General features: G+C 47.0%; 1 protein-coding gene across 6 annotated transcripts in view; it reads left to right on the forward strand.

The window, feature by feature from the left end:
• DOP1B (DOP1 leucine zipper like protein B) overlaps positions 1 to 17,450 on the forward strand; it is a 105,504-nt gene that overhangs the window by 80,983 nt on the left and 7,071 nt on the right. For all 6 annotated transcript variants that reach the window (XR_007407543.1, XM_025449663.3, XM_049104570.1 and 3 more), the window contains 9 exons: positions 349 to 404; positions 1,838 to 1,942; positions 2,039 to 2,105; positions 3,924 to 4,068; positions 9,293 to 9,375; positions 9,600 to 9,709; positions 9,987 to 10,133; positions 11,110 to 11,171; positions 11,696 to 11,824. Coding sequence is in view for 5 of the 6 variants with exons in the window: in XM_025449663.3 (XP_025305448.1) it covers positions 349 to 404; positions 1,838 to 1,942; positions 2,039 to 2,105; positions 3,924 to 4,068; positions 9,293 to 9,375; positions 9,600 to 9,709; positions 9,987 to 10,133; positions 11,110 to 11,171; positions 11,696 to 11,824 (904 nt within the window). In the remaining variant the exon portion in view is untranslated. The remainder of the gene's footprint in view (positions 1 to 348; positions 405 to 1,837; positions 1,943 to 2,038; positions 2,106 to 3,923; positions 4,069 to 9,292; positions 9,376 to 9,599; positions 9,710 to 9,986; positions 10,134 to 11,109; positions 11,172 to 11,695; positions 11,825 to 17,450) is intronic.

Raw genomic sequence — 17,450 nt, forward strand, 5'->3', positions numbered from 1 at the left:
TCTGTTGTCTGTAGCCAATTGCACACCCTCATGAGGGTCAACAGGCCACCACCTTGTTTAGGGAAGTTCAGCTACGATGCCACATTTTCCCTGAATATTTATTAAAAGCCTGGTGTGGACTCTCCCGGGGAAGTCTGCTAAGAGGGACAGTCATGTTTGGGGACCTCATAGCATACGTTTGTTTTGTTATGCTGGGGGGGGTGGGGATGGGGTCATGGGTGTTACTGTATTTGAAAAGCTCAGGCTAAAACCCTTTGCTTTATGAGACAGTTTCATTTTCTCTTGTGATTCTTCTTCTAACTTCATTTCCTACCAACCTGGAGTAACTGGTTTCACTTTTGTTTTCAGAAAGCGCCCCTTGTGGATATCCCTGTGTTGCAGTTTTGCTACGCTTTCATCCAGAGGTAATGCAGCCCTTCCCAAAGGCTTCTCAATTAGAGATGCTCTTGCAGGGATTCCAAGCAGAACCCTGGTTGTACTTGACCCCTGGAGAAAATACCGTGACGGTGTCTTACTTTCCTCCTGAGGAGAGAGAATGCCCTGATGCTCTTACTTCTTTTGCAGAGATCTGATCTCACTTTGTCCCAGTGCTGTACGTTGAATGTTTTATGTTCAGTGTTGAACGTGTTGAAGACTTCTTTTAGAAAAAGGAAAAATGATTCTTTTGGGTGCTGTCCCCAGCACCTTCCCGTGGCTTCTGCTGGGGTGTCCTGAGCTTACTGGCACTTTTCTGGAGCCTCTGCTGCAGGAGGCAGTGAGGCAGAGCCCCCATGTGGTTCTCCACAGTAGAGAGGAAGCCTTCCTGGGCTCTTGGGTCTGACACGGGCACATCCAGGTGCAGCTCGCAGGCCTCCACCATCCAGGGCCGTCTCTGTTGCAGTAACTAGGGGCAGGTGGGGGGCAGAAGCCCCTTCTCAGGGAAGTCTCCAAATCCTCACGGGTGTGGAGTTACACAATCAGGCAATCTGACAACCAGGGACAAGCTCCTTGGTTAGCCCAGTTCCCATTTCATGCTTCTTCCAACTCCCCATGCCCTGAGGTTGCAGGAGGGTAGGTAGAGAGAGTCATAATCCCTGCAGTCCCTGGCTCTGGGCTCTAGTTTGGACCAGCTGTTGATGCTTCACCCACAAGCATCGCCCCAGTTCTTTTTCCAGGAGTTAAAGAGCTGATCACACATCTCTCCTGGTGAGAGCTGCCATGCATCGTGATGCTAGCAAGCGTCTGTTGCAGCGGTCTGAGTGACACGGGAGCTCTCGGAACAGCTGCACGTTAGGTTTTTACCCTCCTCCTCTTGCAGAGGAGGCACTGCCAGTGTCACTCAGGAGGCAGTACATCAAGCACCAGGACTTGAACCCGGGGCCCTCGGGCTGTGGCTAAGCCGCAGCATATTGTACTATGCGGGCCTCGTCTGGAAAGCTGCCCAGGATCAGCTTCCTGGTGGGGGACCTTGTGATGTGACCCAAGGACTGACTCCGGTACCAACAACACTGGGGAGGCCAGATATGCAAGCCAGACAGATCCAAGGGATCAGAAGCCCTCTGGTTTGAGGCCTTTCTCTGATAGACCGGAAACCAGGAGCATCTGACTTGTCAGCAGCAGGCTTTCTAGTCTCCAGGCTCCCAAGTTCTTGCCAGAATACAAAAATTTAGCTTGTGCATTATTTTAACTTAGAAAAGAACAAACAAGTTAGTCAGATATGCCATCTTCCCTCTGCTTTCCAACTGCCTGGATCTGAAATGTGCTCATGATAACGTGTTTTAACTTGTTCACATGTTCACAGTTGGGTGGGTTTTTTTTTTTTTTTTTTCCTTTTTCCTTTTTTTTTTTTTTTAAATAGGCTCCCAGTGACAGCCTTGCAGGAGAACTTTCCTTCATTGTTGGGCGTGTTAAAGGAATCTGTACAGTTGAATCTCGCTCCCCCCGGATACTTTCTACTTCTCAGGTATTGTGGCCCACCAGTCCGGTCACCGTGTTATTCTGCCCCAAGGTACCTTGTTTCTGCAGCGCTCCTAGTCTGACGCTGATTGTCTCCCAACAGCATGCTCAATGACTTCGTGACGAGAACTCCCAACGTGGAAAGCAAGAAGGACCAAAAAGACCTGCAGGTCTGTGTACAGAGTCTAGCAGATGCAACTGTTCCAGGAATAGTGCCCGCCTTTAGAGGAGGTGCTGGGGGAATGTCAGCACTGCGCAGGATCATTCCTTAGATTTGCAATTGTTCTCGCATCTGGCTTCCTCTGTTGCTGTCTGGGGAGGGCTTGATAGACCTGGGCCACAGGCTCCTGCCAAAGCTCTTGCATCACACTTGAGCGAGCCCTCGTGGGTTGACAGGATGCCCCCATCATCACCCTACGCAGATGTGGGTGCCGTCACCACCTTAGCAACGTTAGGATAGAAACTCCGTAGACATGGATTTCTTTCCTGAGAGCCTTTCTTTCCCTGCCCCCCTTAGTAAAGCAACGTATAACTCAAAGGAAATTTGAAAAATCCTGCAAAGTAAAAGTGAAACTCACCCCAGGAGAAGGGAGATCTTCAAGTAGATAGCCACCTAATAAATAGAATGATAAAGTTAGGAAGTCACTATTTTGCAACAGTGAGAATCATTGATGCAGGGGCTGTTGGAGCCAAGACTTCCATCGAAACCGGGATGTGTTATCAGTCCTATGACTCTGGTGACATGTCTGCTAATTGTTATGATCTGTGGCATTTGTGAAGGGTCTCTGGTTTGTACTGCTGAAGTGCTGGAGCACTGTATAAAACACAGTCAAGCATAATCAGGAAATTTGGGGGGCTCCTCCGGCCTTCACTTGTAGAGAAGGAAACATCATTAAAGCACACACGCTGCGTGACCAGCACTTGGACAGCACTTCCCAAACTCAGCTCTCAAGGCCCCTGTTTTGTGGCCTGTTACCTATAGCACATCCCTCGCTTCGGTCCATTCTGGGGGTAGCATTGGCCACAAGTGTTATCACAACCAGTACAAGTGGTCCACCTCGCCCCTGCTCCTTGTGGTTGCCTCTACCCCATAATGCCCAGCCTCCTGATGCCAACCCCTTACTCCTGCTCCGAGGCAGGACCTGCACTTCTTCCCTGTGTGCTCACCTCCTCTGAGCCCTCGGTCCCTTTTCCTGCTCACTCTTGCCACTGCCAGCCACACCACACCACACCTCTGCCCAGGCTCACCGCAGGCAGGCAGACGTGCCCTTGCTTCATGCCTAAGCATAGCTTACAGTGGAAGCTAGGATTGTTCGATTCTCAGATGTCAAGGATGTACCGCCAGCCTCTGCTGGTGAGACTTGACGATGCTGGCTTGCGAAAGTGGCTCAGCATTTCTCTCCTTATCACAGCTCCTCGGCCAGATTCTTTCACTGGTTATACTCCTGATACAGATCACTCCTCACTTCACCCTCATTGAGTCAGTTTAGTTTATTTGTGTTTCTTGTTATGCTATTGGAAGATGCAATCCCAGCAAGAACCCATGGTGCTGAAGAACCCTGAAAACGAATCTGCTAGATGCAGTGTGCAGCTGTGACTTCCTGTCTCTCTGTGGTGTGCCTGCGGGGGCCAGTGTGGAAGCCATTAGTCACGTGTGGCTGCTGAGCCCTTGGAATGTGGCCTGTCCAAGTTGAATGTGCTTGAGTATAAAATACACATCAGATCTCAAAGGCCTAGTGCAAAAAAAGAATGTGAAATCTCATTAACAGTTTTTATGTCGATTACATGTTAATCATATTTTGGGTATATGAGGTTAAACGTTATGAGCTTTTTCCTTCTGACCCTTTAGTGTGGTTTCTATAAAACATCATATTACCTGTGTGGTTCTGGTTGTGGCCTATATTGTGTTTCTGCTGGATGGTTGCTGTTTTAGGCATTTTGGATGCTTCTCCTGAGCTAACTTTCTTCTTTCTCCCCACTACTCTTAGGAAGTCACTCAAAAAGTCCTAGAAGCTGTAGGGAACATTGCTGGCTCTTCCTTGGAACAAACCAGCTGGCTCAGCAGAAACCTAGAAGTGAAGGCCCAGCCTCAGATCTCTCTAGAAGAATCTGATGTTGAAGAAGATTTGTGCGGTAGGTACAGGGGGCCAGATATGCCTGCTGCCAGCTAGTGTGAGAGGGTCTGGATTTCCCTTAAAAGTAAACGGTCTGGGAGTTCCTGGAGGGCTCGGCCCGGTAAGGTTTTTGACTCTTGATCTCAGGGTCATGAGTTCAAGCCCCGAGGTGGGTTCCATTCTGGGTGTGGAGCCTGCTTTAAAAAAAAAAAAGTTAAGAAAAGCAGTCATTCTTGTTTTACTGTTTACAACATAATTTATGTGTAATAAACAATAGGATTCCACTGATAGTGTCCAAGTGACATATGCTACCATGGAAGCCCTCACTGAGCCTAGATCAGGATCCAAGAAGGTAGCTTCGTAAGATAATTTGCAAGGATTAGGTGAAAAGAAATCCATGTGGTATAAAGAATATGGAAATGTAGGTTTTTCTTTCTGTGGAACTATGGTAAGAAAATGTAGTAAACCGACGAACTGTTGTCAGGCAGTCAGATTGTATATTTTATTTATGACTCACACACCCTTGCCTCTCAGTGATCCTTGTGTCTCATCACTGCCTGGGAAGTGAAAATTTTCTAGTAGAAGTCACATGGGCTAGGCATACCGCAGCCGTATTATTAGTTATAGCTCCTAGGAAAGCAGTCGGGAGACTCATCTGTTCACTCAGACCATCGATCCACCAGGTACTCTGGAGGAGTCTGCATCAAGTGCAGCTGTGTAGATGGTTAATCAACGGCGCCCCGAAGACCACCGGACACAGCTGTCGATGTAGCAGATCGTAGATTATTAGACCTACTGTAGGGAGAGACAGACTTGCAGAGTCATAGGAATGTCTCATCAGGGAAGTTCAAGGAGGACATTTGTAGGGTTGCAGGATCTTGGCTGAGTCATTTGTGGCAGATCTTTTAGGGTGGAGAACTGGTAGTAGAAGGAGTTTTGGATTGGTGGGCACAGCACAAGGTGAGAGCCCCGATGTAAATCTTGATGTGCGTGCTATTTTGATAAGGAAGCTGTTTTAGTTGGTGTTCAGTTTTTTTCAGGATTAAATGTATTTTGGAGAAAGTTACTGTTTTTACTAGTTCTCAGTATAATTTAACAGGGACAGGAACATATGCCCAGTCCCAGTATTGGCTACACCAGATGAGTGAACCAGTTTGCTCTTGGTTTTGTTAACACAAGGGCAAAAAAAAAATTATATTTAGGTTCTTAATATGAACTATATAGTACAGTACCCACCACAAAGTAAACGTTCAAAAACTGTTCTGTGATATTTTATTATCTCTTTCATTGTCATGAGCAATAGTTACAGCAGCAGCTCAGAGCTAAGTTTGTGATCTTTAACATACCATAGAAAAAGTGGGGAGAAAATCAGGGTTCTTTTCTCTCACCAGTAACAGAAATAATAGAAACAACAGAACAAGACACTTTGGCTCATGTAAGTGAAAAGCCCTAGCATCAGCATCTGGTTCTAGGCATAGCAGGAATCAGGTGCTCAGAGGAGGTTAACCAAGTCTTGTGCAGAGATTCTGGTTCACCTTTGGCCACACGGCTGACCCGGAGAGGAGGGAAGGGCTGGGACACTGGAGCTGCAAGAAATGGGTGCCCACTGAAAGGAGGCTTCTGTTCCCTAGAGGAGGAAGGATGGCCTGCTGGACAAACTGCGGGACCACTGGCCGCTACTTTTGCCGTATTTGTCTGATAACTAGTTTTGCGGTTTGCATAAGAAAAATAATATGCTGAGGCACCTGGGTCACTCAGTGATTGTGTGTCTTGGGCATGCGATTGTGATTGAGCTCACAAGCTCAGGGCTGGGTGTGGAGCCTACTTGATCCTGGGATCAAGTCCCACATCAGGAGCCTGTTTCTCCCTCTGCCTGTATCTCTCATGAATAAATAAATAAAATCTTTTTAAAAAAAGAAAAATAGGGATCTCTGGGTGGCGCAGCGGTTTGGCGCCTGCCTTTGGCCCAGGGCGCGATCCTGGAGACCCGGGATCGAATCCCACATCGGGCTCTATGCATGGAGCCTGCTTCTCCCTCTGCCTGTTTCTCTGCCTCTCTCTCTCTCTCTGTGACTATCATAAATAAATAAAAATTTAAAATAAATAAATAAATAAATAAATAAATAAATAAATAAATAAATAAATAAATAAAGTAAAATAATATACTTCACTCTGTAATGAAGATCCTATAACTAGTGTACTATCATTTGCTAATATAAAGCAACAACAAGGTGCTTCTAAGGCTGCGGGGATGGTAACAGTTGTGGTTTTAGGGAGGAAGAGCTTGCCTTTCCTGGGCTAATTTGCTCCCAGTCATCTCTGTCCTATGTACTAATGTACAGATTGAACTGCTTCACCACCACCAGAATAGCTGTGCCAACCATGTTCGGTCCACTGTTACTGGGCCTGACTTCGGTGCTGTGATTAAATTTAACCTCAAAATAATATTATAGTAAAATTACCTGATTTTTGTTTAAAGAAATCATAGAATTCCAAAGCTGGAGGTGAGTTTTGAGCTTCTGTATAAAACTTAACTAGCTAATTATATAGTACCAAAATCCTGAGTGTTTAGATCATGACTGTATTTTACTTGACTTGAAGAAATTATGTATACGTATCACCCACATAAAGCATGAAACAGAGTGAGGCTTCAAATAATACATTTGTCTCCATTTAAAATTTTTACGCATGCCCCAGACACACGGGTCCTTACACTGAACTCACGTGTGGTGTGTGCCACATGCCGTATCCCGCAGGCGGGCCCAACAACAGCAGACATGGGGGCAGCATGGAAGATGATAAGCAAAAAAGCACACTAATAAAGGGATCTTTCAACTCTTTTGAAAATCTGAAGTTATTTCAAAATGGAAGTTTTTTTAAAGATTGAAAAAAAGAAGTAAGTTACCCTGAGAATTTCAGGTGGTTCTTAGCGGTGCAGGGACAATAAGAATCCTATTACAGGGAGCAGCTGGGAGTGGGGAGATGTTACAAAGCGTGTCCCCAGGGAGGTGACAGTTGTGCTGAGAAGTGAGCAGTGTGGGGGCAGCTGTGCCAAGACCTGGGAGACGCCGCTCAGAGGGGTGGCAAGTCTTCGAGGCGGGTGAGGCCAGCCTGGCTGGAGCTTAGCAAGTGGTGGGCAGGGGGCAGGGAGCCGAGTGGGAGCTGAGGATCGCTGGGCTTGGTAGAGAGCCGGATCGGGAGCTTGGATTTCATCCCACCCACTGTGGAAGCCATTAAAATGTTTAGAGAAGTGACAGGCTCTCATGCGGTCTTCAGAAAACATCAGTTTGGCTGCTGTGAGCAACATGGGCTGTATCAAGTGAGAGCAGAAAAAGGAAGTCCTGTTAGCAGAATTTCACAGTGGTGTGGGCAAGAGACAGTGTCGGCTTGGAGGCAGGGGCGATGGAAAGGTGGACTGATGTAGATGGAGAGTCAGCAGAATTTGCTGATGGGCTGGATGCGGTGGCAAACAAAAAAAGGCAGTCGAGGATGACTTTGGTTTTGGCTTATGTAACTTACTGAGGTGGAGAAAACCAAAATAAGAACATTCTGGAACAGGAAATTGAGCTTGGTTTTGCAAGTATTAAATTTGAGATGTCAGAAGAAAAGAGAAAGAGCCAGAAAAGACACTTAAGTGGTCACTGGGGTCGGAGAAAAACCAAGAGAGAAGAGAGTCATGAAACACGAGAAAGAGGGTGCTTCCAGAAGGAGGGAGGAATAACACAGTGGAAGGCTGCAGAGAAACAGAGGCAGGTCGGACAGAGACCCACGGGGCTTGACAATGTGGAAGCCGCAGGGGGAACATACTGGAGCAGGTAGGGAGGAGGCCGGGAGAGGAAGAGGAGGCTGGGAACGCACAACTCCTGGAAGCTCGCTTGTCAAGAGGACAGTGACCAAGTCGAACTAAAGACCAAAGAAGAGGGCAGCCCTGGTGGCTCAGCGGTTTGGTGCCGCCTTCGGCTCAGGGTGTGATCCTGGAGACCCAGGATCGAGTCCCATGTCGGGCTCCTTGCGCAGAGTCTGCTTCTCCCTCTGCCTGTGTCTCTGCCTCTCTCTCTCTCTCTGTCTCTCTCTCTGTCATGAATAAATAGATAATTTTTAAAAATAAATAAATAAAGACCAAAGAAGAATACCCTTTATCTGATTTGTTTTTAAATTGGAGTATACTAGTATGATGACGGATCTGTGCAGCAGAGAGGAAGAAATCGATGCCAAAGAGAGAAAGGATAGTTAGAAAGCGAAGCACTTGATGGCCTTGGGGCCGGGGTTGATGTCATACATGGAATTACCGTTCGTCCAGAGGAGCCAGGGACATGTTTATCAAAACAGGAGAGAAGGCAACAATACGTATGTTCTAGATTAATAGCTCATAGTGCCCCAACTGAGGGAGTTCCTGTTTGTTTCTCTTACATTTCTCTGTGGAATCGGAGGGGAGGTGATGAGGTGAGAAGGGAAGGGTATCGGTGGTTACCGAGGGCAGGTCCGAGAGCATTACGCAGCAGAGCAGGAGAGCCAGCGTGCCGCCGGCGTCCGTGCCCTGGGTCTATCCGGTAACATCAGGGCCTGTTTGAGCTCACGGTCATGAAGGAAAGTGAGATCTATTTCATCGTTGTCTGGTTTTCCCCAGAACATTTAGCTACCCAGAACCGCACGGGCTGATCTGTGGGTTTAGCCTGCTTTGCGTTTTTCCACGCGAGTGCGTCAGAGGGAGGGAGCAGCAAGAGAGTCCAGGACGCTGGCCAGGAGCTGGGAGACCATGGGTGTCGGGGGGGGAGACGAGCGGGCAGACCTGGAGGAGCCGATGGTGGTCAGGACGGCAGGCTGGAGGCTTCGGGGGTCTGTGCCCGGGTCCAGGAAGGAGGAGGAGGAGGAGGCAAGGGTGTGACGGTGCCAGTGGGTGACTGAGCTGGCGCAGCGGAGTAGCAGACCGTTGGGGGAGAGAAGGCCAGGGGGGCAGAGGCCGAGGGGGTACGGTGGATCGTCCGAGGGGACACTGAAGTTCTGAGAACTATGCTGAGAAGACACGGGGGCGGAAGACACTGAGTCGGTGCTCATTTCCTTGATCACTGTGCCCAGATTCTTACTGAGGTTGAGCGTGTTAACAGGACCCCCTAACATATACTTACTTACGTACTCAGTGTGCAAGGATGGGGCTCATCACTCCCACCCGTGCAATGTTCCAGGGGCCTGAACCGTGGCCCCCCCGCCGTGACTAAAGCACAAATGTCTCTTTCTGTCAGCAGATGCCACCGCCGCTGCCTCGGCAATGGTGTCCGCGTCCGCCCCTTCGGTGTACAGCGTGCAGGCCCTGTCCCTCCTGGCAGAGGTCAGTGCACACCTGGCTTGCCCTCCCCCGATGGCACGATTGCCACCCCGAAGCATCGTGCTGGCACCCCGTTCTCAGGCCCCTCCCGGGTGACCTCGAGAGCCGCCCTTGGCCTCAGGCTGCCCCTGCCAGCTGTCTTGTTAGGTTAGGCGCCCCTCGAGGACTAATCCCTCCTGTCACCGGCTTCAGAAGCTTTCTGTCTTCTCGTGATCCCGCCCTGCTAGGTCCTGGCATCTCTCCTGGACATGGTGTATCGAAGTGACGAGAAGGAGAAGGCGGTGCCGTTGGTCTCCCGCTTGCTATATTACGTGTTTCCTTACTTACGCAATCACAGGTAATGCTGTCTTCCCCGTGGTGTCACCGTAGGTTGTGGGAAACGCATTAAGTGGCTTCTTCTGGGGGATCCCTGGGTGGCTCAGCCATTTAGCGCCTGCCTTCAGCCCAGGGCATGATCCTGGGGTCCTGAGATCGAGTCCCACATAGGGCTCCCTGCATGGAGCTGCTTCTCCCTCTGCCTGTGTCTCTCATAAGTAAATAATTTTTTTTTTTTAAAGTGGCTTCCTCTGCACTGTGTCTGACTTTGACCCTTTTTCCTCCCACCCCCGGTTCAGCGCCTACAACGCTCCCAGCTTCCGGGCCGGCGCTCAGCTGCTGAGCTCCCTGAGTGGCTACGCCTACACCAAGCGAGCCTGGAAGAAAGAAGTCCTCGAGTTGTTCCTGGACCCTGCCTTCTTTCAGATGGACACTTGCTGTGCACAGTAAGAGACGCCGTTCTGACAAAAGGGTGCTGCAAATCCTCAAGTGGGGAGAGTGGTTCGGGTTACTCGATCCTCATACTTGACGCAGGAGTGGTCAGCATCACCCCAGATCCCAGGACGTCACTGTCACAGGCTCGCATGTTTGTGGCAGAGGGATTAGGTGTTTTAAAGATACAGAGGTGCATTTATTAGCATTATCTGGGGCATATCATCCCCAGAGCGCACAATCTGGGGTTCCAGGGTCCCCTGGTCTAGTACTGTTGCATCTTGGAGTCGCAGAATATTCCAGCACTATACAATGACCGAGCCCGTGGTAACACCGTGGTGCCCTGATCCCGCGTCTCAGCTCACACCTCACAAGTTGTCCCTGAGCCCATGCAGCCTGCCAGGCACTGTGCTGGTGGCAGAGAGCCACTGAGCTGCAGAGTGCGGTGACCTCCCTGTGCCTTTTCTGGGGAGGTCAGCAGAGCCCCTAAATCGCCTCTCCCCCATCAGGCGTGATGTCTTAATTAATGGCAGGGATGGAGGGTGGAGACTGGTCCGCGTTTTGCAAAGCCCAAAAGTTGCCCCGCCGCGCCCGGAGCCCTGTGGCTTTCACCTTGAAGTCCCGTTGCTCTTCTGGGGAGCCCACTTGAAAACCAGCCACGTTGGGTGTCACCACCCCTGCTGCTTTCCATCAGCGCAAGCGAATGAACAATCCTCCTGGGTGAACCTAGGGCAACTCTTGAAACGACTGTTTTTCTTTACTGTGAGCTGGGAATTATTCTTTCTTACTATTCATCGCCTGTATTGTTAAGTTTATGAATTGAAGAGCTTTTGCCCAACTTTCGCTTGTATGAAACCTATTCATTCCACTAACTCCTTTTCAGAAAACAGGTTTTAATAGATCTCAAAGGGGCGTGTTCTTTTCTCGACGCCTCTCATCAGACTGTCATCCTTTACCGACTTAATTAATTTTGCTCTTTTTAATATCCAGTTGGAAGTCCATTATTGACCATCTTCTGACTCACGAGAAAACAATGTTTAAAGATTTAATGAGTAAGTTCTTTGTCACCTGCACTTAAATCGCACCTTTAAAGGCCCGACCCCATCACAATCCGTTTTGACCATGTATCTCAAGCTCCACTCGGATCTTTTAGGATGCTTTCTAAGCTGCAGACTGTAATGTAATGAGCAGAGTGTGTCAGGGCTCACGAATGAGCCTCCCGGCTCGTCTACTGACCAGAATGCCCCGACAACCTCTCCTACAGCTTTACAGCGGAGGAATACTTTTGAAAGTAATGACAGGTTTACCCTGATTTATTCGGAGTGCTTGTCTGTCCCTCATATCCTCTTCTCATGCCCTATCATTACATGTCATTAAAAAGGTATTTATGTTTACAATAAATATGTGATTAATAACCACTAGATCATAATTACTTAGGATCATGATTTTTCACCAGGATGGATAGAAATTACACAATTATGAATGGGTAGAAATTACACAATTGTGAATGTCCTATCACTTACCACCAATTGCAGTTTTCTCACTAAATGGAACTTATTGGCTGTGTTTATTCTAGACATGCAGAGCAGTTCTTTAAAACTGTTCTCAAGTTTTGAGCAGAAAGCCATGCTGCTAAAGCGCCAGGCTTTTGCTGTCTTCAGCGGGGAGCTTGATCAATACCACCTTTACCTTCCTCTGATACAAGGTAAGAAGGCCACCTCCCCCATCCCACCCCCCTCATGGATGGGCCCCCGGCTGGCTGAGACAGGCCGGCTACCAGCGTGGCCCACAGCTCGTCCTGGCAGGGTGGTGGAGTGTTCACAGGAGTATTCGGCAGGGGTTACCATAGAACAACTCCGGAAATTTATCAGTGAGTCTGAAACTTGGTTTTAAAAATTAATGATTAGAATGCTATTAGTTTTTAATAGGTTGTTACTAAAAGTCTGACAGTACTTTCTAAGCACTGTCTCCTGCTAGATCCCTCCCAGAGTCAAGATACTTTGAGGTTACAACGTCGACCGAGGCTAGCAAAGTATCTAACCTTTCCTTAATGGTTTTTCTCTTTTTTGTACTCAATATATTCTTTGCTTCAAAAATGATTTATTGCAGCAATTCATGATTTTAAAGGGTTTTTTTTTCCCCTCATAAAAATGTGGAGGTGGTGAAGTGGGCATTCTGTCCAAATTCACCCTTCTCCAAGATATAAAAGAATTCTCAAATAGGTGTTATCCTTAAAATTCATAGCCTGGTGGATCCCTGGGTGGCTCAGCAGTTTGGCACCTGCCTTTGGCCCAGGGCGGGATCCTGGAGACCCGGGATCAAGTCCCAGGTCGGGCTCCCTGCATGGAGCCTGCTTCTCCCTCTGCCTGTGTCTCTGCCTCTCTCTCTCTCTATGTCTATCATGAATAAATAAATAATCTTAAAAAAAAAAGATTCATAGCCTGGATGGAATTAAAATTAATACAATTCTTGAAGGATTTATTTGTTTAATATATGAAGATCAGTGTAACAATTTTACAAATACTAGAATTATGGTGTAAATTCTTTTTTGAGGGTCAAGTTTACTAAGGTGTAATTTATATACAATAAAAGTCACCCTTTTGGGTATACAGTTCTTTGGATTTTGATAAGCGCATATAGTCATGGAACCATCACCATAGTCAACATGCAGAACATTTCCATCACCCCAGAAGGTTCCCCTGTGACCCTTAGAAGTCATCCCCTCCCCTCCACCTGCCAAGTGCTAATTTGCCTTCTGCTCATGTAGTTTCGTCTTTTCCAGAATGCCCTAAATGTAATTAGATGGGGTGCAGCCTTTGAGTCTGGCTTCTTTGACTTACGTAATGTGTTTGACAGTCATCGGTTCCATCGTATTTATCAACAGTATACTCCTTTTAATTGCTGAACAGTATTCCATTCTGTGACTTGCTCACTAGTTTGGCAATGGTAGGGCACTTGGGTTGTTTCCAAGTAGAATTATGGCACAAATGTCTTGCTCTGCCCTTTAAAAAACAAACAAAACACGTTCATAAACATCTGTCAGCTGAGGCGCCTGAGTGGCTCAGTCTGTTAAGTACCTGACCGTGGATCTCAGGGTTGGGAGTTCAAGCCTGGCACTGGGATCCACACTGGGCATGGAGCCTACCATCAATCAATATATAAATATATAAATGTATCTCTCAGCACACAAAGCATGTTCTCTTTCCCAAGTCATCCTAATGACTTTTAAAGATTTTATTTATTTATGTGTGAGAGAGAGCACAGGCAGGAGGAGAGAGAGAAGCAGGCTCCCCACTGAGCGGGAGCCCAATGCAGGGCTTGATCCCAAGACCCTAGGATCATGACCTGAGTTGAAGGCAGACGCTTAATCGACTGAGCCACCCAGGCGCCCCCATCCTGATGATTCTTAATATTAGTAGTAATTGTCAGCCCATGTGCCTACTTGATGAACTATTCGAAAGGTCTTAACTGTTGTAGTTTAGAATGTTAACAGCCATCGCAATTATTAATTATGACTGTATTTTATGTTTGCAATAATATCTTTATACTAAAACTGACATAATTTCAACCTGTGAAACCTATAAGGAGATTGTCCTATCCTAACGTCCTGAGTACTTGAAATAAATGAAAGCGAATGTTCAAATATTGACATATCCTTTCTCGAATTGCTGATTCGGTCAGATGGTGGCCAGGAATGCCAGTACGGATGAGGTAGCCCTCCAGAGACTTTGGCTGAATGCAGAGTCCCATAAGAGGCTCTTAACTGAGGAAACAAAGTGAGGGTGGCAGGAGGGTGGAGGGATGGGGTAATTGGGTGATGTGCATTCAGGAGGGCACGTGATGTGATGAGTACTGGGTGTTATATGCAACTGGCAAATTATTAAATTCTACCCCTGAAACTAACAATATGTTAACTATGTTAACTAAATTAAATTTAATTTAAATTTAATTTAATTTTAAATTTAAATTTAAAAAAAATTAAAATTTAAATTTAAATTTAAAAAAAAAAAGAAAAAAAGATAGCGAATGCAGAGTCAAAGCTGAACTTTGTTGCATCCCTACGAAACGTGGAGGGGAGAAGGAGCACTAGGAATCTTCTGTCCCCTGGTGCCCGCGTAGGGTTCATGGTGGTGCTGTACACACCCAGCCATGCCACAGTGTCTGAAAGTCCGCTTTTGGTGAAGGCAGGAGGAGGAAACCAGAAAGGAGAACATATTGGCCAGTGCCCCAGCTGGTCCTTTGGGGGCCTTGCCGCCCTGAGAGCAAACATCCATTCGTTCTCTGCCCTGTCTCCCATCACACACACCTTTAAAATGTGGAGTGAGGCCCAGAGAGGTAAAGGGACAGTATTGGGTGTGTAGAACAGGAAAGGAACAGACGACACCCTTCTCAAACAGTGGAGTGGTTTCACCATGGCAGGATCTGGGCATCCAACAGTTCTAAGAAATCATGCCTCTGAGAGGGAGGACAGGTAGGGGCAATATAATACTATATATATTCCATAAAAGTGTGTGTGCATGTGCCGACTTCATTAAGAGATGGTTTGGGGGCCCTTGGGGAATGAGGTATTTCTCCTCTACTTTGCATAGCTCAAGTGCTGTATTTCTAAGAATGCTCCATGTTTTAAGAACCAACATTTTTGCCCCCTTTCATTTTTTTGTTACCTGACACTTGACAAAGCACTTCCCTCTCTATTGTCATCCCCAAAACTGTTGAAAGGCCAGCCTCCTTGAGGTCCTCAAGTGATGGAATTCAGAGCATTCTCTCATAGTCTTGGGACACTGGACTGGCCCCTGTGGAGCAATAATGCCCAAGTTGAAGGAGTAGATACATCTAGAAGCTTCTAAGTTTCGGCCTCATCTCAAACCCAGGAATAGGGAATTTGTAACATTTATTCTCTGGGGTATACCCGGAAGTCCCTTTCCCTGGGTGGTGGCACCATCCAGTAGCCCTGAAGGAGGTTGGTGTGCACAGGGTGTAGAGCAGCTCCATGCATCTTGGTTCAGAGTCACATAAATTTTACATTGATCATAGAAGAGCCTGTAGATAAGCCCAAAGCAAGGATTTTTTTTTTTTAAAGCAAAATGCTGTTTGTCTAAGATGAGAGGAAGATGGACATCACTCCCAATATAGGCCCTGATTAGGGGCATCAGAAAGATCTAGCAGCAACGCTCTGTACCCTTTAAGCTGGGTGACTTTGGCCTGTCCCAGGTCCATTGGAGTCCTTCCCATCTTTGAAGTCTTCCTCATCATCCTGTACCTAATAGCTCAATTTTTACATCAAGATACTGATGCTCAGAGGTGTATTGCCATCAACTGGCAAAACCTGGCCTGAAATCTGAGCCCTTTGGCTCCCAATGGTAGGCAATAGCCTTTAGCAGGTGCCCCTTGAGGTGAGTGGAGTAGGGAAACCAGACTAGGGTTCACAGATGGGAGACTGTGCAGCACAATTAAGCCAGCCTGAACAAGGTCCCAGGACCTGGAATGGTGGTGGAGGGAAGCTGGCTCAGGGCTTTCTCCCACTCACTGCTCAAAAAACAACAACAACAACAACAACAACAACAACAACAACAACAACAAAAAAAAAAACTCCTTAGGTTGATAAGATTCATCACTCAGCTAGGGAAGGAATGTTAGAGATTAAAGAACATTAGTGATTCAAAAACAGCATCTTAGCTAAAGAATAATCTCATGAACTTAGCTTTTATTTGGAGCACCAGTATGAAATTTCCAGCACCAAATGTACCTATGTGTACAAACCACTTTTTCCCCTAATACCTCCTATGTTGAAACGGATTAAGATTTCCCAAGGAGTTGCAGAGGCAGCACTGAGCGTCCCTGTGTCCTGTGTGTCCAGCCTTCCCTGTGAGAACAGCTCACAGAGCATGATCCTTCAGAAAACCACATCGACTGGCCAACCTAGTTTAAAAAGACAGGGAATGCCGTCTTTACTCACGGATTGACCCTTTCAATTGCTCTTTTGTCTTAATGTTCCATGTTTCCCACTGTTACCATTTCTGATTCATCTGAAGAGCATCTTCTGGACATTCTGAGTCCACATCTCCTGGCCACAAGTTTTCTCTGTTTCCCTTCATGGAGACTCTTTATCTCACCTTCCTCCTTTCTGGTCTGGGTGACCAAACACCCAGAAGGAAGGATATTTTCACTGGAAATGCAATTCTGGGGGAAGATCTTGTCTTTCAGCACTTGCAAAGTGTGCCACTTCTTTCTGACTGCAGTGTCTGAGGGAAATCTGCTCTCACTCAAATCATTGTTTCCTTTTAGGTACAGTAGCCCCCCTTTCTCACAGGGGCTACATCTCAAGACCCCTAGTGGCTGCCTGAAACCATGGACAATACCAATACTACACACACTGTGTTTTTTGCTGTACACACATGCCTATGATGATATTTAATTCATAAATTAGGCAGAGTAGGAGATTAGCAACAACAATAATCAGGGACACCTGGGTGACTCAGTGGTTGAGCATCTGCCTTTGGCTTAGGGCATGATCCTGGAGTCCTGGGATCGAATCCCACATCGGGCTCTCCGCAGGGAGTCTTCTTCTCCCTCTGCCTATATCTCTGCCTCCCTCTCTCTCGTTCTCACAACAATAATCAAATGCAACAATTATAACAATATACTGGAGTAAAAGTTGCATGAATGTCTTCTCTCTCTCTCTCTCAAAATACCTTGTCACACTGTCCTCACCCTTCTTGTGACCGATGAGAGATGATAAAATGCCCACGTGATGAGAGGAAGAGAGGTGAGTGACATCGGTATGTGACTGAGCATCAGGCTACCACTGACCCTCTGACGGTACGTCAGGAGGAGGACATCGGCTTCTGGACCGCAGTTGACCTCAGTTGACCATGGCCCAGTGCAACCTCAGAAAGTAGACCATGGCTGAGACAGGGGGACCACTGGAGCATATCATTTCCCTCTAACCACTATCAAGATTTTTATCTTTATCTTTACTTTTTCAGAAGTTTCCTTATGTAGCAGAGCTGGATGTCTTTGGTTTTATTCTTCTTAGAGTTCACTCAGCTTCTTGAATCTGTGGATGTGTGTCTTTCACCAAATTTGGGAGGTTTTCAGTCATTATTTCTTCAAATATTTTCCCAATGTGTACCCTTTGGCCTTTTTCCGGTACTCCAGTGACTGAAATGTTAGACCTGTCATCTTTCCTCTGGTCCCTGAGCCACCTCTTTTTTCCTTCTTTTGTTCAGTTTCAGTAATTTGCACAGATTCCATCTTCTACTTCCCTCTTCCCCTCTCACCGCCATTCCACTGTCACGCCCATCAGTGAGCTCTTCTATTTCAGCAGTTTT

The sequence above is a fragment of the Canis lupus genome, chromosome 31 (assembly GCF_003254725.2).
Source record: "Canis lupus dingo isolate Sandy chromosome 31, ASM325472v2, whole genome shotgun sequence".
Taxonomy (NCBI): domain Eukaryota; kingdom Metazoa; phylum Chordata; class Mammalia; order Carnivora; family Canidae; genus Canis; species Canis lupus.